The 25,571-nt window shown below is 46.0% G+C and overlaps 1 protein-coding gene across 13 annotated transcripts in view; it reads left to right on the forward strand.

Annotated features, from left to right (window-relative positions):
- Window positions 1-22,431: 22,431 nt before the first annotated feature.
- The window catches only part of msi2b (musashi RNA-binding protein 2b), a 431,971-nt gene continuing 428,831 nt past the window's right edge, over window positions 22,432-25,571 (forward strand). For 5 of the 13 annotated variants that reach the window (XM_055657603.1, XM_055657605.1, XM_055657606.1 and 2 more), the window contains exons 1-4: window positions 22,432-22,702; window positions 23,034-23,074; window positions 23,475-23,556; window positions 23,960-24,044. In XM_055657603.1, the coding sequence (XP_055513578.1) occupies window positions 22,641-22,702; window positions 23,034-23,074; window positions 23,475-23,556; window positions 23,960-24,044 (270 nt within the window). In that variant the 5' untranslated portion in view covers window positions 22,432-22,640. The remainder of the gene's footprint in view (window positions 22,703-23,033; window positions 23,075-23,474; window positions 23,557-23,959; window positions 24,045-25,571) is intronic. The other 8 variants (XM_055657604.1, XM_055657608.1, XM_055657610.1 and 5 more) reach the window with 3 other exon arrangements.

Below are 25,571 nucleotides of genomic sequence, written 5' to 3' on the forward strand. Positions count from 1 at the left end.
GTAGGATTATTTGGATCAAAACCAAAAATACTGGAAGAGCTCAGCCAGTCGAGCAGCCTCTGCGGAAAGAGTACCCAGTTAATGTTTCAGGTCAAAGACGCACCATCTGATCTATTGAATCTCCATCAGACTATTTAGATAATTCTTTCACAGCTGTAGCCATAGACAAATAGCTTCCTTCCATCTCATTTATCTCTGTAATTATTTCTATGTCAGTGAGTGTGGAGGTGTTCGTAATTACAGCAGCGTTTTTCAAGGAACTTACAGTGGCAAGAAAGCAAATGAAAGCTTATATCCTTCACTTCACCTTGTGAACATCCCCAGTACAACTGCAGCATGAGATGAGAGCCCTGCTTAAGTCCGAGACTGCCATTAAGAGAGCTGTCTCAATTGTTTGGCCACCAGAAGCCAAGCTATGGGATGGAGAACCATCAGAGATGTTGATTCAATTCAATGAGGCTTCATTGTCACATGTACCCAGGGGCAGTGAACTGCTGTGTTTTTGCAGACAACCCAGTAAACTCATACAGCAGACCTCAGCTAGGCAGTGCACAAGTCGCCATGTTTCTGGTGCCCCCCCCCCCCCCCCACTGGGTCCCCCCCATCATTCTCGGCGGATCCCCGTTAGTTGCTCTTGCTGGCTCTCCTCGCTCTCGGCTGCTCCCGATCAGTGGCCAATGCGTTCAGCTGTAAGGAGCAGGCAATGTTAGGGTGCCCACACTGTCTAGTACATGTACATCCTCTGGAGAGGAGGGCAACCTCTTGTTATCTGCGAGACTACGCCTCAGTAAAGAGGAAGGAGAGGGGGATATTTGAAACATCAAAGATTCTTGCCACAAGTTCTGCCTGATACATTCATGTTAATATATTCAAGGCAGCACTACTCAAACTGTCTTGAGTTTCATAGAGTCATATGGCACCGAAATAGCCCCTTTATCCCATCTGCCCACGTTTGCCTCGTATCCCTCTAACCATTTCCTATATATGTATCTATACTGATGTTGAGTTTAGTTTCTTTTTCATTTAGAGATACAGCAAGGAAACGGGCCCTTCGGCCCAGCAAGTCCACACCGATCAGCGATCCCCGCACACTTACACTATCCTACACACACTAGGGGCAATTCACAATTATACCAAGCCAATTAACATACATACCGGTACGTCTTTGGAGTGTGGGAGTAAACCGGAGCTCCCGGAGAAAACCCACATGGTCACAAAGAGAACGTACAAACTTGCACACAGTACACACTACACGCAGCACCCGTGGTCAGGATTAAACCCGGGTTTATGGAGCTGCACCACCATGCCGCTGCCATGTCTTTTAAATGTTGCTATGGTACCTTCCTCAACTACCACCTGTGGCGGCTCGTTGCATATACCCATCTAAGCTAGTCCCATTTAACAGCATTAGTCCCATGTCTCTCTAAACCTTTCCTATCCATGCACCCGTCCAAGTGTCTTTATAAATGTTGTTCTAGTACCCGCCTTAACTACCTCCTCTGGCAGTTCCACATGCGTACCATACTCTGGGTGGAAAAAGTCACCCCTCAGGTTCCTATTAAAAGTCACCCCTCAGGTTAGTACAAAGGTGAGAGGGTTTCCCCTCTCACCTTAAAGCCGTGTCCTCTGGTTCTTGATTCCCCCTTACCCTGGGAAAAAGACCGTGCATTCACTTGAACATTTCTCCTGTTGGTCCAGTTTACAGTTTGACTCTGGCATTAGCTATTCGTTGTGCCGCTAGATTCTGCCGCGGCACGTGTAAGCCAGGACTGGATTTCAGACCTGAATTCTAAGATCAGCACGTCCATGCGATTGTGTCAAACTGTGGTGAAAAATAACTCGCCTTATCTAGCCTTTGCAATGTGGGTAGTGGAACTATCTGAGTCGATGTGACAAAATACTCTCAGTAATCTGATTTAAAAAAAACTTCTCAGTGTTCTGACCCATTCATTCTCCAGATAGCCTCAGTAAACATATTCCAGTTATCTGTCCATGAAGGGAAGGGCTGTTAGCAATGCAAAGGGTTCCTTCAGTAGACGATGTATGCACAAAAAATCTGACGGCTACCCATTATGAGATGACATTGATAGTTTAGTTCAGAGATACAGCGCGGAAACAGGCCCTTCGGCCCACCGAGTGGGCCTGTTTCAGACCAGCGATCCCTGCACATTAACACTGCCCTACACACACTAGGGATGGTTTTACATTTACACCAAGCCAATTAACCTACAAACCTGTACGTCTTTGGAGTGTGGTAGGAACCCGGAGATCTCGGAGATATCCCAAGGGGTGAACGTTGTAGTGGCATATTTTTATATCGTTCAAGAGATTGCTCCCTCTAGCCACTATATGGACTCCATGGTTAAGGGGAATGTCTTCACATGCTGTCAGAGACCTTCAGAGTTTCTTCACAGACAAATCTTCCAAACACAGTCATTGACTGATAAATTCTTTATTGTTGATGAAAAACAATAAGGTACATCCAAACTTTTTCCGACTCGTACATTATAATTTTAATCGAACTCCAGATTATCTCTTTAAAGGTTAGAAAACTCCTCGTGTCTCCAAATGCTTCGCATGGTCGAAGGGTAAACCTTCTCCATGCTGGTCCCAAACTAAACTAAAAACTAAGCTTCTGTGCAAGAAACTTAGCCCCAAAAAACGCCCAAAATTATATTGTATCATAAATCACACCCACAATATAACGGGCAGTCTAAAATTTAAGGCACACACCATCATTAAAGCCAAATGGCCACTACAAACGTACAAATGTCTGGATCGAACCCGGGTCTCTGGCGCTGTAAGGCAGGAGCTTTACCGCTGCACCTTCATGCCACCCCTAGTCATTAGGAACTAGGGGAAGATATTCAACTCTTGAGCCTGGTTTTTGGTTTAGGTTTAATTACATAGACCTGCTTGAAAACAGGCCCTTCAGCCCACCTAGACCATGCTGACCATCGACCACCCGTTTACAGTAGTTGTATGTCTGCCAGCTCTCTTTACTGCCCCCTCACCTCCCCTGCTGTCATCAGTCTGAAGAAGGATCCCGATCCTAAACATTACCTATCCATGTTCTCCAGAGATGCTGCCTGACCCACCAAGTTAACCCAGTAATTTGTGTCCTTTTGCTGGTTACATTTCCAGTCTGCAAATAACCTTTGTGTGAATAAATAAATCCTACTTTGGGAAGGGGAGGGGAAGGACAAAGACAGTTTAACAGTCCTTGCTTTCTCCCTCCTTCCCCTCCTCTTCCCAGCTCTCCCACAACCTACTGTCTCCGCCTCTTCCTTTCTTTTACCCACCCCCCCGACATCAGTCTGAAGAATGGTCTTGACCCGAAACACCGCCTAATCCTTCGCTCCATAGATGCTGCCTCGCCCGCTGAGTTTCTCCAGCATTTTTGTGTTATAAAACCAATAGTGTCAATGAGGAAAACAGGGCTAGGGGCAGGGCTGGATTTAGATGAAGAGAGGCCCTAAGCTATTTCACTTGTGAGGCCACCCCCCTTCCAATCCCCCACCCCCACGACTAGAGGACCATGACTACCCGACAGTGGCAGTGTGACACTTTTAGATCCTACTGTATGTTGTCATTAAACAGTTGGTTTTAAAATACATATTGGATTCACTGCGGAGCGGGCGATGCCTTACCTGGATCGCCGTTTGAAGCTCTGGAGTGTTGGGCCTGCTGCTTCAACATCACGGAGCTGTGGTTTGCGGAGCTCCCAGCCTCGGGCCGCACTGATTTTAATATCGCGGAGCCCTGGGAACCCTTTGCCGTGGGCCGCCAACGTGAATCTCCACCCAGCTCAGCCTATGGACTTTGGGAGCCGCAGTCTCCGGTAGGAAGTGGCCGATTCGGAAGTCCAAGCCGCTGAGAATGTTCTCTCGTTCCGACGTTGGATGGTGACCGCCAAATTTCATTGTACCAATGGCCATGATGGGGGGGGGGGTCCAAGAGGAGGGGGTCCGTTAGAGGCGGGAGAAGGGATCATCAATGGGGGCGAGGACTCCTTCCCATGGAAGAACGCTGTGAGGCGGAGGCGACGGAAGAAGAGCTCCAAATCGCGGTGGGCGTGGAACTCATTGAGGTGGAGATGGAGGGGGACAAAGGTAAGGTCTCTGCTGAGGACAGACTGTTCGGTATCTGAGAGGGGGAGGTCAGGGGGGATGGTGAACACACGGCAGGGATGGGGGTTGGGTCCAGAGGAAGGCAGGCGAGTGGACTGAGGCCGAGGCGATGTCTGGTGGTGGGTGGTCAGGGGGGAGGGGGGTATGAGGACTGTAGTGTGGGTGGGGAAGAGCTGGGGTCACATGGTATAAGGGGAATGGGGAAGACCCAGTGGAACAGCCACTGAGGTTACCAGGGTTGGGGGGGGCCCAACACTAGGACCCAGTGCAGTCAAGCCCAGGGGAGTTGGAGTCTGCAGCGTGGAAGCTTCAGGCCCGGTGCTGAGTCCAGGCTGCAGGTAAGGCAACGGCTGCGGGCCGGTGGAGTGTCGAGGGTCAGCGGGCAAAGAGTAGGAGGTCCCGGTGGGCGGATGGTCAGTGGGGCGGCGAGGTTCGACGGGTCCGGTGTGGCAGCGAGGTGAGTAGGCCCCCCTAGATCTTGAGGCCCTAACCTTAAGCTTGTCTACCTTATACGTATATCCAGCCCTGGTTCGGGGCTAGAGAGCTTCAGATGCAAGTTATTTCTCCCACAGGATTTTCAAACATAAGAGTCTTTTTATTAGCTACAAGTTGATTTTTTGTTACACCAATTACAACTACAGAGGGTTCTATGTTACATTATTTGATTGTATCAAATGATCAACCAAAATGATTCTTATCGATTTCAATTGCCACCCACTATGAAACTGACAGACCGTGTTCTTATGAAACAATGGTGTCTGGTGACTGTGGAGAGATTACATGAAAACTTTGTTTCCCTGGACTGTTGTTTTTGAAGGACAGCTTTTTTTCCTGCCAGTCAATTTGCAAAGTAATTTTTAGGTGGATCTCTAGTTGCCAATAGTAATTGAATTATAACTGATTTGGCCCGTGTAATACAAAATGTGTTCCATAAAACGCCAATCTTGCTATATCCAATTTGCATTATGGAAACATGCATTGTAGCTGAACCAAAATGCTGGAGTAATTCAACGGGTCAGGTAGCATCATTCCTTCTTCAGACTCAATCCGACCCAAAATGTCACCCATTCCTTCTCTCCAGAGATGCTGCCTGACCTGCTAAATTACTCCAGCTTTTTGTGTTTATTATCGGTGTAAACCAGCATCTGCAGTTCCTTCCTACACATTGTAGCAGAAGACCCACCTGTGCAACCTAGTTTGCTGTTCACAACTCCACCATTTTATGTGGCATCTGCAAATTTACCAATCATCCAAAACACACAGTGCTGGAAGAACTCAGCGGGTCAGGCAGTATCCGTGGAGGGAATGGACAGACGATGTCTATGCTTGTGCTTGTTTTTTTTTTTTAATTGGATAAGAAGGGGAATGTCTAATAGGGATTACTAACTCTTCCTTATTTAAGTATTTTCTAAATAATGTTGCATATTGCCTTACAAAATCTCTTTGCTATTTCTGGAGGAGTTTAGCATGGGACTGGAGCAGCCTGAAATACCTGGAATCCTTCAGAAGGGTTCTGACCTGAAACGGCACCCATCCTTTTTCTCCAGAGATGCTGCCTGACCCACTGAGTCCTGAGCTACGATCTACCTTATTGAAAATCTTCGGACTATCTTTAATCGGACTTTACTGTACTTTATCTTGCATTACACATTATTCCCTTGATCATGTATCTGCACACTATGAGCAGCTCCATTGGTATGTATAGTCTTTCTGCTGACTGGTTAGCATGCAACAAAAAGCTTTTCATTGTACCTCAGTGACAGAACCAAACTAAATTAGTTTCTGGGCTTTTCAAGTGCTTTGGCTGTTCTGAAAACTAGATGGAAGGGGACACAGAAAATGTGATTCATTATTTTGCCTGCACATGAAACAACAACAAGTCAAGGTAGCATTCACAGTGGGCAGTGGGTAACCAGAGCAAATAATTAGTCATACAAGTGGAAACAGGCCCTTTGTTACAACTTGTCCACACCGACCAATATGACCCTTCTACACTAGTCCCACCTGCCTACGTTTGGCCCATATCCCTCTAAATCCGTGTACCTGTACAAATGTTTATTAAATGTTGTGATGTTACCTGCCTTAACTACCTCCTTGGGCAGCTCGTTCCGTACACCCACCACTCTTTGTGTGAAAAAGTTACCCCTCAGGTTCCTATTAAATCTCCCACCCCCCCCTCACCTTAAACTGATGTTCTCTGGTTCTGGAATTCTACTCTGGGCAAGAGACTCTGTGCATCTACCCAATCCTTTCCTCTCATGATTTTGTACACCTCTATAAGATCACCCCTCATCCAAGGAATAGAGTCCTAGCCGACTCAGCCCCTCGAAGCGTCGCCTAAAACATGTCCTCCAGAGGTGCTGCCTGACTTGCTGAATTATTCCAGCACTTGATGTTTTTTTCGCAGCAAAGAAAATGTTTAGTTGTGGGGAAGCGTGGGCGCTGTGGGACTCGGATGTGAAGGGTAAGCTGTGGTCGCTGTGCGATGGGGGAGTTTGAATCTCTTCAAACGCACAGATTTGGCATTTGTGAAGCTGAAATGCCAGCGCACGCTCGGAATCAGAATGTTGATATGAAGTGAATTGCAGCAACTAACTTCATCATTAGTACTGTGTTTACAGGCCTGTTATTCTGCTACAAGTAAGAATTATATGCTTCCGTTTTGGTATATTTGACACACAAACACTTTTTATTCTTAACTCGGGCTATACTGGGATTCTTCTTCAGGCGCAGATACAGCCTGACCCGCTGACTACAAGATTCCAGAATTTGTAATCTCTTGTGTCTCCATGAGAATATCACAGCAGTGTGATTCTCTCCTCCCCACGGTTCCATTCTAATGCTTGCATTAGGTCTGAATATATTAGCATTTTTAACTGGTGCAATATAATCATCCTTCTATCTCTCTCTATATCACTGTCCATTTCCCCCGACCAGACTGACGAAGGGTCCCAACCAAAAAGTCTCCCATTCCTTCTCTCCAGAGATGCTGCCTGTGCCGCTGAGTTACTCCAGCATTTTGTGTCTATCTTCCACATAATAAATTGAGGGGGATCTTAGAGAGGCTTACAAAATTCTTAAGGGGTTGGACAGGCTAGATGCAGGAAGATTGTTCCCGATGTTAGGGAAGTCCAGAACAAGGGTCACAGTTTGAGGAAAAGGGGGAAGTCTTTTAGGACCGAGATGAGAAAAATATTTTTCACACACAGTGGTGAATCTGTGGAATTCTCTGCCACAGAGGGTGGTTGAGGCCAGTTCATTGGCTATATTTAAGAGGGAGTTAGATGTGGCCCTTGTGGCTAAAGGAATCAGGTGGTATGGAGAGAAGGCAGGTACAGGATACTGAGTTGGATGATCAGCCATGATCATATTGAATAACAGTGCAGGCTCGAAGGGCCGAATGGCCTACTCCTGCACCTATTTTCTATGTTTCTATGTCTATGTTTCTAAATACAACGTTAGCTGAAAGAGCTATGTCAATGTCAATCTGATGAAGGATTACAACGGTGGAGGAAGGAACTGCTGGTCTATACCGAAGATGGACACAAAGTGCTGGAGTAACTCAGTGGGTCAGGCAGCATTTCTGGAGAAAAAAGATTTAATGGGTGGCGTTTGTGGTAGAGTAGATACCCATTACAACTGGTGCTCTCGAGAAATTGATGATAGGTTTGTAATACAATTGTAGTTAGCTTTCAGAGGAGTCCAAAAATCGTACTAAAGGGATCCTTTTTCAAATTAGTTCCAAACTATTCTGGCATTAGTGTCAAATTCAGAACGGCATTAGGAGCTGCAGATGCTGCAATCTTGGCAAAACTACGTTCTGAAGTCTGAAGGGAGAAAAAAGTGCTAGAGAAACTCGGCAGGTGAGGCAGCATCTATGAAATAGGCACCGAAACGTTACCTATTTCCTTCGCTCCATAGATGCTGCCTCACCCGCTGAGTTTCTCCAGCATTTTGTCTACCATGTGATTCTTACTTGCAGTAGCATAACAGGTCTGTAAACACAGTACTAATAATAAAACAAATAATACTTCAAATACATAATACAAACACATAAGAAACACAGAATAATATAATACTTAATACAGATACATAATAACAAAACAAACCAAAAAAAACCCCCAATAAATAACAAAAAACTATTAGTGCAAGACAAAACAAATGTTCGAAGTCCCGAGTGCAGCCGAAACAGTTCGTATTTCGAAGATTAGTTGGCGTTATAATGTCTGTCAAATCGCCTCCCCAAATGTTGCCTGACTTGTGTTCCTCTACACATCGTGTTTTGCTGTTTTCATTGTTCAGCATTCTCCAGGGAATAAATACTGAGAAAGTTTTAAAACTTTCACTCAGTTATGACTTGCACCGTGGCAACAAAGCTTGTTTAACTTTGCCGCTACTCGTGGAAAGTTTCCCCCTTCGATGTTTTAATTGGAGTCATCTTTTCAAAGCACCTTCTTAGCTCAGCTCCGGAAATTCTCCTGGTGCCATGTTTACCAGCTCAAAGGGCTCACCCTCGATGATGAAAGGTTCAGGAAAATTATAATCCACCTAATCCTTCCTGCTCCTGAAGAGATGCTGTCCACTTCTGTCCCGGCACTGGGTCGCCTCCTGAAGGCCCCTGTCCCACTTTCCCGAGTTACTCACGAACTCTCCCGAATTTTCCCCTTTATTCGAACTCTGGGAATGTCGGGTAATGTCGGTAGCGAGCCTGTAGGCGTCCGTAGATGTTTCGTAGTGGCTCGTAATGCCAGCTGTAGGAACTCGAGGCATCAGGTAAGTCGGGATGTGTTGAAAAATGTCCACGAGTTTAAAAATAATAGCCCTGAGTATCTACGAATGGCTATTACCGAGTTTGAATCAAGGGGAAAACTCGGGAGAGTTTGTGAGTAAATGGCATTTTATCTTATAGAGGTGTATAAAATCATGAGAGGAATGGACCGGGTAGAGATGCACAGAGTCTCTTGCCCAGAGTAGGGGAATCGAGAACCAGACGACATAGGTTTAAGGTGAAGGGGGAAAGATTTAATAAGAATCTGAAGGGTAACTTTTTCACGCAAAGGTTGGTAGGTGTATAGAGCAAGCGACCAGAGGAGGCAGGGGCTATCGCAACGTTTAAGAAACATTTGGACAGGTACATGGATAGGACAGGGTTAGACGGATATGGGCCAAATGCAGGCAGGTGGGGCTAGTGTAGACAGGACATGCTTGGTGTTGTGGGCAAGTTGGGCTTGATTCCGCGCTGTATGGCTCTATGTCTAGGCAATAAAGTCATAACGAATTACTTCCAGAGAACTTTGAAATGAATGCTTGTTTGATGAGTGTGAAGAACCCTAGGTTAGCGATTCTTGCTATGCCAGAGTAGATTGAAGCCACTAGTCTGAGCAATTGAGCCTGCCTGTGACTCTCACTGATATCTGCAAGAGTGGAGTCCATGTGCTGAAGACAGGATTTTCTTGTTCAAGTGCTCCAACTCTGCCCTCTTGAGTATGTTTGATTGTATTTGTTCTGTTTTGCCCTCAAGGTGCTAAACTCTGGAATCCCCTATCTGAACCTCTCTTCCTTTTATGGCACTCTGAATTTTACGTTCATAAGTGATAGGAGCAGAATTAGGCCATTTGGCCTATCGAGTCTACCGCTGTTCAATCATGGCTGATCTATCGTTCCCTCTCGACTCCATTCTCCCGCCTTCTCTGCATAACCCCTGACACCCGTACTAATCAATCTCCACTTTGAAAATACCAGATGTCTTGGTCTCCACAACATTGTGTGGCAATGAATTCCACAGATTCACCACCCTCTGACTAAAGAAATTCCTCCTTCCTAAAGGAACGTCCTTTTATTCTGAGGCTTTGACCTCTGGTCCTAGACTCTACCACTAGTGGAAACATCTTCTCCACATCCACTCTTTCCAGGCCTTTCATGACTCAGTTGGTTTCAATGAGGTCCCCCATATCTTTCTAAACCCCAGCGAGTGGATTTTTATCAGAACAATGCCTGGATTAAGGGCTATTCGCTACAGGGTGAAGGGTTCGGTCCCAAAACGTCATGCACCCTTTTTCTCCAGAGACGCTGCATGACCCGCTGAGTTACTCCAACACTTTGCGTCTATCTTCAGTATGAACCAGCATCTGCAGTCCCTTTCTGCATGTTTTGTCTTGCTCCACTGCAAAAATCTCTTCGCGTATAGGTTTGAAGAATAGTTCCGACTCGAAAATTTACCCATCCTTTTTCTCTAGAGATGCTGCCTGACCCGCTGAGTGACTCCAGCACTTTGTGTCTCTCTTCAGCCTCAGGGAGCGGTTGGGCAGGCTTGGATTCTTTTCTCTGGAATGCCGGAAGTTGCGGGGAGACCTGGGAGAAGTATGTTAAATAAATTATGAGGCATCGATAGAATAGACAATCAAAACTTTTTTCCCAGGTTGGAAAAGTCAAATGCTGGATGGCAAAGCTTTAAAGTGAGATGGACAAAGCTGGAAAGAGATGTGCGGGACAAGTTTTTTTACACAGAGGGTGGTGAGTGCCTGCAACTTACTTCCTGGGGTGGGTGTTGAAGCAGATATGATAGTGGCATATACAATATTTTTGGATAGGCGTATGGATATGCAGGGAATTTAGGGATTCAGATTATGTGCAGGTAGATAAGTGATGGTACACAGTTAGTGATGGTCTTGGTTGTTCGACACAGGCAGTGTGGGTCAAAGGGCTGGTCTTTGTGCCGTACTGTTCTATGTTCTATTACACCAACCATTTTGACAAATTTTTGTCTCTGAAGAAGCTTAATGTTAAATTTTGATGCGCTTTGGGATATTTAGTTTTTTTAGTTTTAGAGATACAGCGTGGAAACAGGCCCCTCGGCCCACTGAGTCGGCGCCGACCAGCGATCCCCGCGCACTAGCACTATCCTACACGTACTGGGGACAATTTACAATTTTACAGAAGCCAATTAACCTGTAACCCTGCACGTCTTTGGAGTGTGGCAGGAAACCGGTGCACCCGGAGAAAACCCACGCAGGTCACGGGGAGAACGTAGAAATTCCATACAGACAGGACCCGTAGTCAGGATCGAACCCACGTCTCTGGCGCTGTGAGGCAGCAACTCTACCGCTGCGCCACCGTGCCACCGTCCATAATTACTTATGTTAACGGCGTTTTATAAATGCAGATTGCTGCCTGGACAATCTATCCTGTTAGTCTTGTTCATCTGGTTAAATTATTCATGTAATCCATACCTCTAAAAAAAGAATCAAAAGCTATGAAGCAAATAGGAATGTTATTGTTCACACATAAAATGACTAAAGGGTTATATATGTTTGTGGTCCTGCTTAAAATAATTTGTTAAAGGGGTTTGTCAAAAACTGTAGGGTGGACTTTTCAGGCAAATGAACATCCCTGTCCAGTTATTGAAAGTAGAGTTGTCATAAGCAAGAGGACATCACAGCATATAGCCATCATCACTTAACAGCTTCTGATAACACTGTTCCTTCACCTCAGAGAGGGAGAATCAACCAGAACAAGCAAGCTCTGTAATGCTGATGTCTGAAAACACTGGGCTTTGTGTGAAGACAGTGTTGATTTTGACGAGACATTGAGAGCTGGATGGAAGGAAGTTGACTCCTTCCTAATCTGCCTTTTTTTTTTCCTCCCCCCCCCCCCCCCCCCCCCCCCCCCCCCCCCCCCCCCCCCCCCCCCCCCCCCCCCCCCCCCCCCCCCCCATTTTGGCCTTTCTTTAAAATGCTGGAATAATTCAGCGGGACAGGCAGCATCTCTGGATGGAAGGAATGGGTGAAGTTTCGGGTCGAGACCCTTGTCCTTTCTCTGTTATTGTCTGAATTGTCGATTTGCATGTAAGTCCTTGCATTCCTGTGATTTAACTATAAATCAGAAAATGGGTCTCGACCCGAAACGTCACCCATTCCTTCCATCCAGAGATGCTGCCCGTCCCGCTGACTTATTCCAGCATTTTAAAGAAAGGACAAAATGGGGGAGGGAAATGAAAGGTACAGGGGGAAAAAAAGGCAGATTAGGAAGGAGTCAACTTCCTTCCAAACATCGTCTCTCCAGGGATGCTGCCTGTCCCGCTGAGTTACTCCAGCATTTTTGTCTCTATTTACATATATAATCGTTCTCACCCTCTCACCTAGTTTTATATATATCTTTAAATCTCTATTCATCCTGGCTTCCATCTTATTTGCCTTCCCACATCTCCTGCTACCCTGTCAGTACCAATCTGGCTATCTTTCTCTGCTCATTTGCTTTCTCTGATACTAAATCAGTGCAAGCTGTGATCAACGAAGGAGTTAAAACCGCTCAAAGAAATCATCGTAATTGCAGAGGGTGGCTGCAAACTCTAACCTCAAACTGCATCTCTGATCATTTTCTTTTTGTGTGAGGATTGAACGTTCATTTTAACTGAACTGACGCTGCCGAAAGGTCGTGCTAATCGCTTCTTTAACCAGCAAAGAAAGAAATCAACGTCAGTTTTCGCTAGACAGAACTTTATAGTACCTTTTGTCGAAAACGCATGGATTTGTAAAAGCGTTGTGCGTTTGTTTGAACGGCGTTTAACCAGGTTTAAACATTCCCAAACTTGCAGCGCGATGTCTTATTTACTCTGCCTTGCACTGGCACGTCAGTCTGCTCATTGTCTCAACATAAAGGCAATTTTGTTTTGTACTCCAGATCGGACCTGCTACAAAAAGCTTCCAATGGGAGCTGATGAATGGATTGAACATACCCAGTTTTGATTCATTTAATCCTTGCAAGAACAGGACCACTGTCTTTCAATTTACTTTAAATGAATGTGTATCTGTTTTTAGATTCTAACAATGAAACTGTGGGTGTGCTGGAGGAGGCGGGAATCTGTGCTGGTTATGAATCAGTGTTCTTCCATTACATAGAAGTCTGTTTGCATTTAACTTTGCTTGTATGATGTTTCCGTTTGCAGACTTCTGAAGTGATCAGATGCGTTGGATTTTAGAAGGAATAATATACTTTTCAAATGAAATACTGCATGCAATTACTCTAAACCTCGCCCGACTTACAGTGTGTGTTATACAGTCATAGACTAATACAGCGTGGAAACAGGCCCTTCGGCCCAACTTGCCCACACCGGCCAACATGTCCCAGCTACACTTGTCCCATCAGCCCACATTTGGTCCATTATCCCTCCAAACCTGTCCTATCCATGTACCTGTCTAACTGTTTCTTAAACGTCGGGATAGTCCCAGCCTTAACTGGGACTAGTCTGTACCCCAGCGGTATGAACATTGACCTCTCTAATTTCAGGTAGTCCTTACTTTCTCCTCCCCTTCTCAGCAAAGATCTTTGCTTCTCAGCTCTCCCTCAGCCCACTCTCTCCTCATTTTCCTTTTCTTCTTCCCCCCCCACCCCCCCCCCCCCCCCCCCCCCCCCCCCCCCCCCGGCCACCACCCTCACATCAGTCTGAAGAAGGGTTTTGGCCCGAAACATTGCCTTTTTCCTTCGCTCCATAGATGCTGCCTCACCGGCTGAGTTTCTCCAGCATTTTTGTCTACCCCAGCCTCAACTACCTCCTCTGGCAGCATGTTCCATACACCTACCACCCTTTGTGTGAAAAAGTTACGCCTCAGATATCCTATTAAATCTTTTCCCCTTCACCTTAAACCTATGGTTGCTTCCAAGATTTTAAAGAAACTCCCTTGTTTATTCTTGTATATTATTCCATTAATAACAAATAAGAAAGGGTGTAGGCATCAGGGGATTGTCATTGTCCTAATGTTTCATACAATGATTATTTTTGTATCGGAGGAACAATGCATGTTAATACAGTCACAAGCTAGAGCCAAAGCCTTTGCTTTGTTTGCATTTTATTTCATATAAAAATAATATTCCGCTGATCTCGTCATTGATTGTAAAACTCAATTGTATTTGATGCTGCGATCGTTTTATATCCCTGCGGCATGGTGTTACCTTAAACAGTGTTTAATCCTAAAGAGACTATTAGCTTTATCAGCATCAGGCAGCATGTTTAAATAGACAGGAGCGTGCGATACATTTGGAAATGGCAATGGGTAATGTGAGTCAGAGTGATGAGCCAGGTATCTGTCTCCAGACCATGTCCCAGGCAGTTCCGATTTTTGTTGATGGTGCTTCTGTACACCTCGTCAGTTAAGGAATCAGACCCTAAGGCAGAGAAGCAGAGTGAGGGCATTTGGCCCATCGAGTCTGCACCACCATACGATCACGGCTGATCTATTTTTACTCTCTCAACCATAACCTACGACGTCCTAACTAATCAAGACAGCCGACCATGTCATCTCTGGGTGCCCGCTCTACCACCCACCAAATGGAGCTCAGGGCCTGGCAGACATTGACACAGAGACAACAACCTGGCTGCTCAAGGCTTGAGATCTAACTAAGGTAGTCAAAATTGCTGGAGAAACTCAACGGGTGCGGCAGCATCTATGGAGCGAAGGAAATAGGCAACGTTTCGTCCCGAAACGTTGCCTATTTCTTTCGCTCCATAGATGCTGCCGCACCCGCTGAGTTTCTCCAGCAATTTTGTCTACCTTCGATTTTCCAGCATCAGCAGTTCCTTCTTGAACACTTGAGATCTAACTATTCCTTTGGTTGATGTTTCATTCGCAAGGAGAAGAAGAATCTGTCAAACTCCGCTTTAAAACTACCCAATGAAAGCCTCCGCAGCCGTCTGTGGCAATGGATTCTATGCATTCACTACCCTCTGGCTAAAGAAATTCCCCCTCATCAGCTAGGATTCCTACTCCTGGCCATAGTCATACAACACGGAAACAGGCCCTTCAGCCCAACGCATCCATGCCGACCAAGACGCCGCATCCAAGCAAGTCCCATTTGCCTGCATTTGGTTCCTATCCCTCCAAAACTTTCCTATCCACTGTCATTTTACAGTGACCATTACTAAGAGATGCATGGTTGATTTGGTGTGAAGGCAGTATGAGATTTAAAGTCAAGACACAAGACAAAAGAAAGATATAAAGTGCTGGAGTAACTCAGCGCGTCAAGCAGCATGAATAGGTAGTGTTTCAAGTTGGGACCTTTCTTTAGACTGGTAGGTTATGTTTTGTGTTGGGATCCTTCTTCACTAGATTAATTCTCAAAGCTACACAGCATGGAAACAGGCTGGGAGGGAGGGAGGAGGAGAGGGAGGGAGGGACGGATGGAGGGAGGGAGGGACGGAATGAGAGTGGTGGCCTTTAGCGTTACAGCACCAACATGCATCGCCTTAGATTAGAGAGATATGGGTTGCATTTTCCACGTTCTCCTCCACCAAATCTTGCATCAGCAACCTCTGTGCATCATTAATAGAAATCCTGGAGGTGGTAAGCATTATAATCGATGATGTTATGAATATAACCATGGGTGGCAGTCAACAATAGCAATGGGCCAAGGCAAGTAGGCAGTGATCATAGATAGATACAAAATGCTGGAACAGCGGAGCAGGCAGCATCTCTGGAGAGAGGGTCTCTGTAACTACCTCTCCCCTGACGCTCTGAAGAAGGGTCTCGACCCAAAATGTCACCCATTCCTTTTCTCCAGAGATGCTGCCTGTCCTGCTGAGTTACCCCAGCATTTTGTGTCTATCTTCGATGTAAACCACTATCTGCAGTTCTTTGCTACGCAGGCAGCAATCTTATCTCCCATTCCCCCTCCCCCTGTCCCATTCCCATTCACATTCATTCCTCTGGCTTCACAATTTGCACCTCTTCGATCTTTAACTCATACTTTATGTCTCTTCATACCTGCTCATCTTTTTTTGGAAACCAGCATCCGCAGTTGCTTGTGTCTCCATTTCTCCTTGCACCTTTGGCTAGCGACATCATGACGGACAGAAGCATGGGTGATGAAGGAAACTGAGAGTATTGCCGATAGTTTTGCAAATTTATATTCGTAGTTGGAAGAAAATTGTGAAAGAGAAAACAATACACAATAGACAATAGGTGCAGGAGTAGGCCATTCGGCCCTTCGAGCCAGCACCACCATTCAATGTGATCATGGCTGATCATCCCCAATCAGTACCCCGTTCCAGCCTTCTCCCCATATCCCCTGACTCTGCTATTTTAAGAGCTCTATCTAGCTCTCTCTTGAAAGCATCCAGAGAACCGGCCTCCACCGCCCTCTGAGGCAGAGAATTCCACAGACTCACCACTCTCTGTGAGAAAAAGTGTTTCCTCGCCTCCGTTCTAAATGGCTTACTCCTTATTCTTAAACTGTGGCCCCTGGTTCTGCACTCCCCTTCAACATCGGGAACATGTTTCCTGCCTCTAGCGTGTCCAAGCCCTTAACAATCTTATATGTTTCAATGAGATACCCTCTCATCCTTCTAAACTCCAGAGTGTACAAGCCCAGCTGCTCCATTCTCTCAGCATATGACAGTCCCTCCATCCCGGGAATTAACCTTGTAAACCTACGCTGCACTCCCTCAATAGCAAGAATGTCCTTCCTCAAATTAGGGGACCAAAACTGCACACAATACTCCAGATGTGGTCTCACTAGGGCTCTGCACAACTGCAGAAGAACCTCTTTACTCTTATATAAAAGACTAACAAAAAGACTAACTGGTTGTTCTTGGGGGGTAGGGGTGGCGGGGGGGGGGGGGGGGGGGGGGGGGAAGAAAGCTGGAAGAGAGGTGGGGGTAGCACAGTAGCGTGGGGGTATAGTTGCTGCCTTTCAGTGCCAGAGACCTACATTCGATCCTGACTAGGGGTGCTGTCTGCATGGAGTTTGTACGTTCTCCCTGTGACCACGTGGGTTTTCTCAAGGTGTTCCGGTTTCCTCCCACACTCCAAAGACATGCGAGTTTGTACGTTAATTGGCTTTGGTAAAAATTCTAAATTGTGTCACAATTTAAAATCTATCTATCTCTGCCTTAAGTTTATCTGTGGCAAAGAATTCCTGCTGATTCACCACCCTCTGACTAAAGAAATTTCTCCTCATCTCCTTCCTAAAGGAATGTCCTTTAATTCTGAATTAGGGGATATTAGCTACGGGGAGGGATTGGACAGATTTGGGTTATTTTCTCTGGAACGCCAGAGGTTTTGGGGAGACCTGAAAGAATTTTATAAAATTATGAGGCATATGAAAGGTAGACAGTCGGAAGCTTTCTCGCAGGATGAAAATATTAAATATTATGGGTGAGAGGGTCAAAGTTTAAAGGAGATATGCAGGTAAGTTTTTTAAACACTGTGAGTGGCGAGTGCCTGGAGTGTGCTACTTGGTGTGGTGGTGGAGGCAGATACTATAGAGCCTTTTAAGAGACTTTTGGACAAGCACATGGATATGCAGGGAGTGGAGGGATACAGATTACGTATGTGCAGGTAGATACAAATTGGTCTTGACATCATGTTCGGCACAGTCATTGTGGGCTGAAGGGCTGTGGTGTACTGTTCTATATGTGCAGATCCTACAATAACATGACAAGCTCCCAGACAGAGGACAGTGTCCGCAATGGGGTAAAGGTGCATTGGACTGTTCTGTTCAGAGCCTGATGACAGAGGGGAAGTAGCTGTTCCTGAGCCAGATGGTGTGAGCTCTCAAACTTGTGTGCCGAGTTCCTCCAGCACTTTATGATTTGTAAGTTCATACGTATCCAGAATTGTGCCCTTCTCAGTTTTAAATACAATTAATGTCTGAGGCTCCACAGAAAACTGACAGAGGAAATTCCAGAATCTCTATTCTCTGAGTTTCGAGGTTATTATGAGACTGTAACCCTCTGCTTCACAGCTCTTTAGCTAGGTATAACATTCACCCTACATCTACACTGGCAAGCCTTCAAGGACCATTTTACACAACAGTGAAATCTAGTGTTGATCCACAGTAATTGATGTAGTAATGATTCTTGAATCATTGTTTGCATTCTGGCCAAAAGGAAACTAGAAGAATAATGTGAACGCATTTTATTGTTTGAATGGCACAGCTGGTAGAGTCTCTGGCGCTGTAAGACAGCGAATCGACCGCTGCACCACCGTGCACTATCTCTGCATCCCTTGTTGCAGAATTATACAACAAATAAGTATAGAAAAAATTATCAGTTGTATGAGCTAAACCAGACCATAATGGTGCAAGCCAAGATATGCAATGCAACCTTATCAATCAATCAATCAAATACTTTATTGTCATTCAAAAATAAATGCAAGTCTGAACGAAATTTTGTTGCATCTGTCTCACCATGCAATATAAAATAACAAAAGGATAAAATAGATAAAAAGATAAAATAGATAATAGTGGCGGCAAATTACATGGAATTCAAGAGTCTGATGGCTCGGGAGAAGAAGCTGTTGCAAAACCTGGCCGTTCTGCTCCTTATACTATGATACCTTTTGCCCAAGGGCAGCAGAGTGAACAGTCCATGATGGAGATGTGCGGGGTCTTTTATAATGCTGTTGGCCTTGGACAAGCAACGTTTGCACGCAATGTCCCGATGATTTTTTCAGCCATCCTCACCACTCTCTGCACGGACTTCCAGTCGGAGGCTTTGCAGTCCCCAAACCAGACAGAGATGCAGCTGGTCAAAATGCTCTCTATGGTGCCCCTCTAGAAAGTGGTGAGGACGGGATGGGGGAGGTGATCTCTTCTCATCCGGCGCAGAAAGTGCAGCCGCTGCTGCGCTCTCTTAACTAGTGATGCGATGTTTTGTGACCAAGTAAGACTGTTCGTGATCTGCACCCCCAGGAACTCAGTGCTACTGACCAACTCCACATCGATGTCAATAATGTGTAGTGGTGTGTGACTGTGCCGGTTTCTCCTGAAGTCAACGATGACCTCCTTTGTTTTGTCAACATTCAGGATCAGATTGTTCGTGCTGCACCAAACCAGTCCACCAGTTGTTTCACCTCCTCCCTGTAAGCCACTTCATTGTCGTCCCGGATAAGGCCCAGCACTGTTGTGTCACCTGCGTACTTCATGATGTGGTTTGTACTAAACCTGGCACAACAGTCGTGGGTCATCAGGGTAAACAGCAGTGGACTCAGGACGCAGCCCTGAGGGGAGCCGGTGCTCAGAGAGATGATGTTGGAGGTGTTGTTTCCAACCCGCACTGACTGAGGTCTATCAGTGAGGAAGTCCAGTAGCCGGTTACATAAGGGGGTGCTGAGGCCCAATGGACCCAGTTTGCTTACCAAGTGCTGAGGGACATTGGCGGAAAACCCAGGGGGGCCAGGGGGGACGTGTCCCCTCCATGTTTCCAGAGGTGGCGGACGGTCCCCCTCACGTTACAAACTTTAAATCTGTGGTACAGATCTGCAGTAATTGACTCACTACGGCCCCGTAGTAGAAGCATTCACGTCGTGGGGCTGGAAACTGGAAGAATCCCGAGCTAATTAGCTCAGGCACACGGCTGTAGCTTCTGATGCCTCGCGTGTGTGTGCGTGTGTGAGTGTGCACATGTGCACGTGGCCGCCAAGAAATGGTGTACCCCCTGACACTCGGTCCCCTCCATGTTTTGAAAGCGGTTTCCGTCTCTGCTGAGGGATGATTGTATTGAACGCTGAACTAAAGTCCAAGAACAGCATTCGCACATGTGTGTTGTTCTCCTCTAGATGGAGGCAACCTTATGCAATGCCTATTGCTGAGGTAGGGTTGTGGTTAGGGATGTACAAGGTGGTTCAGGATGGTTGATGGGGAAGAAGACGTGTTTGAACCATGAGGTTCACGCTTCTCAGACTCCTGTACCTTCTTCCCGATAGTAGCAGCAAGATGGGAGTGGAAATATATCGTTTTGTTTTCACCGTCACTGGGTCAAAATTCTGGGACTCTCTCCCTGACAGCATTGCAGGTCCCCTCGCTCCTCAAGGCCTGCAGCCGCTCAAGAAGACAGCTCATCACCCATCACCTCAAGTGCAATTAGGGTTGGGCAATTAAACGCTTGCTCAGCATGTAAGATCCCACAATCCTTGCATGAATAGAGAAACAAAAAAACCTCCTTGTGGAATTGGAGAAAGCCTCATTACTGGAGATGCCACGATGTTTTGTCTAATCTATGCTGGAGACCTTGATCCTCTCGTTGAAAAAAAAGAGTTGCAGTCATTCTTGGTATCCTGGCCAATATTTCTCCCTCGAAGAACACCACCAAAATACACTGCAATTGTTTATTCGTCAGTGACACTGCCTGGGGGAACTAACTGTGCACAAACCCGTTTTTTTTGTGGTGTTTTTTTTCTCTCGTAAAAATCAGGACATTTAAAGGGTGTGAAGTACTTTTGGACCTCAATGAAATGTCACCAGGTTCCGTATTCATTTGGAATTTCCAATCACTATGTGGAAAGAGCAAGAATCCGAGGTGAAACTTTGCTAAAGAGTCAAGAGTGTTTTACTGTCATATATGTCGCAGATAGAACAATTAAATTCTTACTTGCAGCAACAAAACAGAATATGTAAAAATAGTACACTGTAAACAAGAAAATAAATTAGGAAAAACAGTACGCATACGTACACATGAACCTGGACATTTTGACCTGATTAAAACTGAAAAACACTGGGGGAAATAAAGGAAACGAAATGAGAATGAGTGAGAATAGACACAAAAAGCTGGAGTAACTCAGCGGGCCAGGCAGCATCTCAGAGAATGAATGAGGGGCGATTTGGAGTGGGAAGATGCAGCATTCTGTATTGCAAGGGAAATGTCATGAATCGACCACTGTATTCACAGTTTACAAACAGCCGCTCCCCAAATGCACTGCTTAAAACAACATCTCTTGTTCCTTCGCTTGGTTTGTTTCGGCTGACTCCTACAATATTGTGGAATCCGTACATCTTGAACATCCTCTCATACAACCTCTCATACAATCTGAATATTATACAATTAATACATTTTTCCGTATGCATTCATGTAAATAATCCTTCGCTCTCGCAATCGGGGGGGAGGGAAAGTCATTTTGCCAAGCCGCCGCTCAATCTTAAAACACAGGATTAATTCAACGAGGCAACATCTGCGGTTACAAACCTGTGCACAGAGACATTCCAGGATTTAACCCTGGGCTTCCAACTGGGTATTTTCTTAATATGTGGGTTAAATAGTCAATGGTTTGTTGTATGTTCTTCCTCGAGTAAAGGAAACAAGATTAAAACGGGTCGGAGGGGGAAACAAGACCGTGGGGGGACCGAAGAATCTATGAAACAGTGTCATTAAAGTCTTTTAACAGGGAGGTTGCATGGGAAGGTTAATTGCATTAAGCACCCACATGCAACAATTCATTTTTCCCTAGCTCGGGGGCTGCAACTCCAGATGTGCAGCCGATCTTTCACGGTGGATTTGTTTTCTTATAAAGCACTTCTAATGAGTTTGGGTTGTTTTTTTTCCCTTTCTCTGAGTCAATCGCACTTCTCCGACGCTTCAGAGAGATGAGACTAATTTGCACCGAGCAGCAGAAAGAAATTAGGGGGGGGGGAACGAGGGATAAAAAACTTATTTTGCATTTATTTTTATTTTTTGCAAAAAGTATTTTTTTCTCTCTCTCGCTCGCTCGCTCGCTCGCTTGCCGGAGTGTTGTTGTGCAATGACGCCATTTGCATCGTGGCCGCTTTCCATGACAACGGGTCGATCAAGCGGCCGCCCTCTGACGCACGGGCTGGAGGGAATGCGCAGTGCGCGTGCGCGTGTTTGTACTCCCTGGGAATGACGAAACCGGCAGGCGGGGCTATTTCGGATGAGTGATTGACGGGAGCACAGCCCAATGGCGATGGGGCGTCCGCACTGGAGGCGGCCAATGGGCGGGCGCGAGAGGCGGGACCCAGGGGCGGGCGGGGGATGGATATGATTGAAGGAAGGGAGAACCAATGGGCAATGGAGGCGATGCGGAAGGCGGCCAATGAGCGGGCCGGGAAGGTGGGCCCTGGCGGCGGGCGGGGGATGGGAGACTGTGATTGACGTGCCCATCGGCCAATGGTGAGTGGCGTCGGCAGTGCGGGCGGCCAATGGGCAATGCGCGGAGGCGGGCTCTGGGGGAAGGTGGTGTGGGCCTGGCTATGATGGACGTGCTCATCGGCCAGTGGTGAGTGGAAGCGGCTCGTTGAGTGGCCAATGGGCGGTCCGGGGGAGGGGCGGACTGAGGAGGAAGGGATGTAGCTGTGATTGACGGGGGAGCGGACCAATGGCCAAGTGGGGCGGTGCTGGACGCGACCAACGGGCGGTGCGAGAAGGCGGGCCCTGGGGCGGGCAGGAGGTGGCACTGATCGATAGGCGGACGGGCCAATAGTCAGTGGAGGCAGCGGTGCAGCGGACCAATGGGCGGTGCGGAGAGGCGGGCTCTCTAGAGGGGGGGTTGGACACGGGGGGGAGGGGCGGGGAGGGGCCCGGGGCCTAGGGCCCGCCCATGTTGGGGGCTGAGGCAGCGGCAGCGGCGGCGGCTCCCGGACCCGACCGGACCGAGCTGATCCCACGTGTGACGGGCTCCCTCTCGCCTGCCTCTCCACTCTCTCGGACCGGCGCTGATCTCTTCATTTTTCCGGGGGGCTCTGTGCGTGGTTCTATGTGTGTGTGTCTTGATTAGTTGCTAGATAATGGAGGCAGACGGCAGTCAAGCCACCTCTGGCAGTCCCACCGACTCGCAACATGACCCAGGGTATGTTCTGACCTGACTTTTATTTTTGGTGCTGTTTCTGTCTTGTCCTTCCCCCCCTCTATCTCTCTCTCTCTGTCTGTCTCTCTCTCTGGAGACTCACTCTCTCCCCCTGCACCTAGTTTTATTTTTGTGAAACTACACTCTGTAGAGGGCCAGGCCTCTCCCTCCCACCTCTCTCTCTCTCTCTCTTTCTCCTTCCCTCCCTCTCTCTCCTCCCTCCCTCCTTCCTCCTACCTTTCCTCCCTCCCTCTCTCTTCCTTTTTAGCTCTAAGTTACACGTCAAAATGGCCGATCTGACATCTGTGCTCACTTCTGTTGTGTTTCCCCCCAGTAAAATGTTCATCGGCGGCCTAAGCTGGCAGACCTCACCAGGTAAGAGAGCCCGGGCAAAAGTATTTCTCTGTGTATTTCCAGCGCTTTTAATAGATAGATAACCTTGCAAAAGAGGGGAGGGGAGTTGGGGTGGGGGGTGGGGGAGGAGAGGTGGGGTGGGTGATGAAGGAATGGGAGGAGGAGGAGGTGTTGTGAGATTTTGAGCGATCGCTCTTTTACTTCCAGTTTTACAAGGTTGTTTTTGATTGCGGCTGTCTTTGATTGTAATGGTAACATTATGGAGTTGCTTTGGTCCTCCAGGCGACCCCTACGTTCAATTATTGTCTCTTAAGTGCATCTGAAATCTCCCAGTGGTAACATAGTAACCGGCTTTTTCCCCGCTCCCCTCTGTAATTTGTTGGCCCTCTCTTCCTTTCTTTTCGAAATTATATTTTTACAGACAGCCTTAGGGACTATTTCAGCAAATTTGGCGAGATCAGAGAGTGTATGGTAATGCGAGACCCGACCACGAAGCGATCCAGGTAAGATCATGAATATTACTTTATTTTTTTTGTTGTTGTTTTTGGGGAGAAAGAATTCATAATTTAAAAAATAAGTTTGATATTGATTTCACCTCGAAGACAAAAGTGCGTCCGCTTATAATTGTGGCAGTGTCTCCAACGTAGTCTTTGAGCAACGATATTATTTTTTGACATTGTCGATGTTTGGAGGTGATACTTTGTGTATATCTGCTTTGCATTTTTTTCGCTACATTTGTAGCCCGTTTTCTCTCTCTCTCTCTCTCCCTCTCTCTCCCGCTTTTCCACGCTTCGAGTCCTCGTTCAATCGAAGCGATATTTTGACACTTGCTTTTTTTTTTTACCCCCCTCTTCCTGTTGTACGTTTGAATACTCATCGTGTTTTTGTTTCTTTGTGTCATTTCAGAGGCTTCGGTTTCGTTACGTTTGCCGATTCTGCAAGTGTAGATAAAGTATTAGCTCAGCCCCATCACGAACTAGATTCAAAGACGGTATGTTTGTGTGTTTCTGTGTCAGTGTGAAATTATAATGAAATGTTTTTTTCCACACCTCTCTTAAGGTCAATTATGCCTGATGTGTCTTTTGTTATTAGAATCAAAAAACATCTCACAGTGTTAGGGCCAAATGCTTACAATTTACATTGATTGCTACAACTTGTGTTCGCATTGCCCCCTTTTTAAGAAAAAAAATATGTGTAATGTCCTAGCTATCCTATCGGAACATCTTAACTGTCAATTTCATGTCAGTTATACAAATTGACAATCAAACCACCTAGTGGTCGATTAAATTATCTTAAATGGAAGTCTTGCAGTTAAAATCTAATCGCTTTTCAAAGCGGTACGATCAAGATGCCACACAAATGGCAGACGATGAAGGGGTTGGCTCTGCATTAAAAAAAAAGAAATAAATTCCACTCCCTTTTGAGAGAAAAACAATGCTCCAACTTGAAGCCTAAAGTTTACTGACACACAAGCTGAGCTTGACTGTAAATCGCTTGACTGAGCTTTCTTGTTGATCATTCTTTGTTCTGGTGTCTTAGCATTTGTTTTGTAGTCTTCTATACCCTTTCGACTTTGTTTTAAGATTCAGGGCAGGAAACCGATCTGTTGGGGTATTCACCTCGCAAGGAGAGCTGTTGTTTACAGTTGCATTAAAGCTTTATTTAGGTAATGACAATCTACAGAAATAGTTTTGTTTTCCTGTCTTAGTGCCTTCTAGAAGACTAGCTGGTCTTAAATATTATTTCCATGTAGTTAGATCTAACTAACTAATCGTAGTCTTAAAAATTAGCTCGTTTTTATACGTTTGCAAAGTAATGATTTAGACAGTGCTAATTTTTGTAGTTTTAAAATAAATAGAACGACACGGAAGGTTAGTCATGAGTAGATAATCCAGCTTTAGTTGAGAATTTTAGCACATTTTTCCGTTCTTTTGCTCCTCTGTGCGAAATGAAAAATTCTTCTGGGTGCGAAATTAGTTTCTCAGGCAACTTCCGCTGACAGTGGGTGATATAATTAAAATTCCCACTCTTTTAAATTATGTTTGGTAGACTGGATTAGGTGCCCTTGAACCACATGAGGTATCAGACTGCACAAAGGAGATTATTGATGCCTTAATGTTGAAAACGTTGCATGGGCAAGAATTAACGTAGGGACGGAGTTGAAGTTTGGCACTTAGTTTTCACTGAACCGTCACTTCTGTATTAAAACAGCTGTGGTACTAACCTATTTTAAACACTAGAAGGTGCACAGAGTGTGTGTGTGTGTGTGTGTGTGTTTATATATATATATATATATTTTTTTTTTCCCCTTGATATCTTGTAAAGTCTGAAACATCAGTTTGCCTTCTCAGTTTGTTTACTTCCTGGCTGCACTGATTAGAGTGCCTCTGTGTGAGGATTGTGTATTCTTTGCTGCAAGTGTTTTCTGTTTTGGGTGCTTACGAGCGATCCAGTTATTTTGACGTCTGTGGTGCACTGTACTAGAAGTAGTGGTGTCCATTGAGGAAGTAATATTGGC

The sequence above is a fragment of the Leucoraja erinacea genome, chromosome 28 (assembly GCF_028641065.1).
Source record: "Leucoraja erinacea ecotype New England chromosome 28, Leri_hhj_1, whole genome shotgun sequence".
Taxonomy (NCBI): Eukaryota; Metazoa; Chordata; class Chondrichthyes; order Rajiformes; family Rajidae; genus Leucoraja; species Leucoraja erinaceus.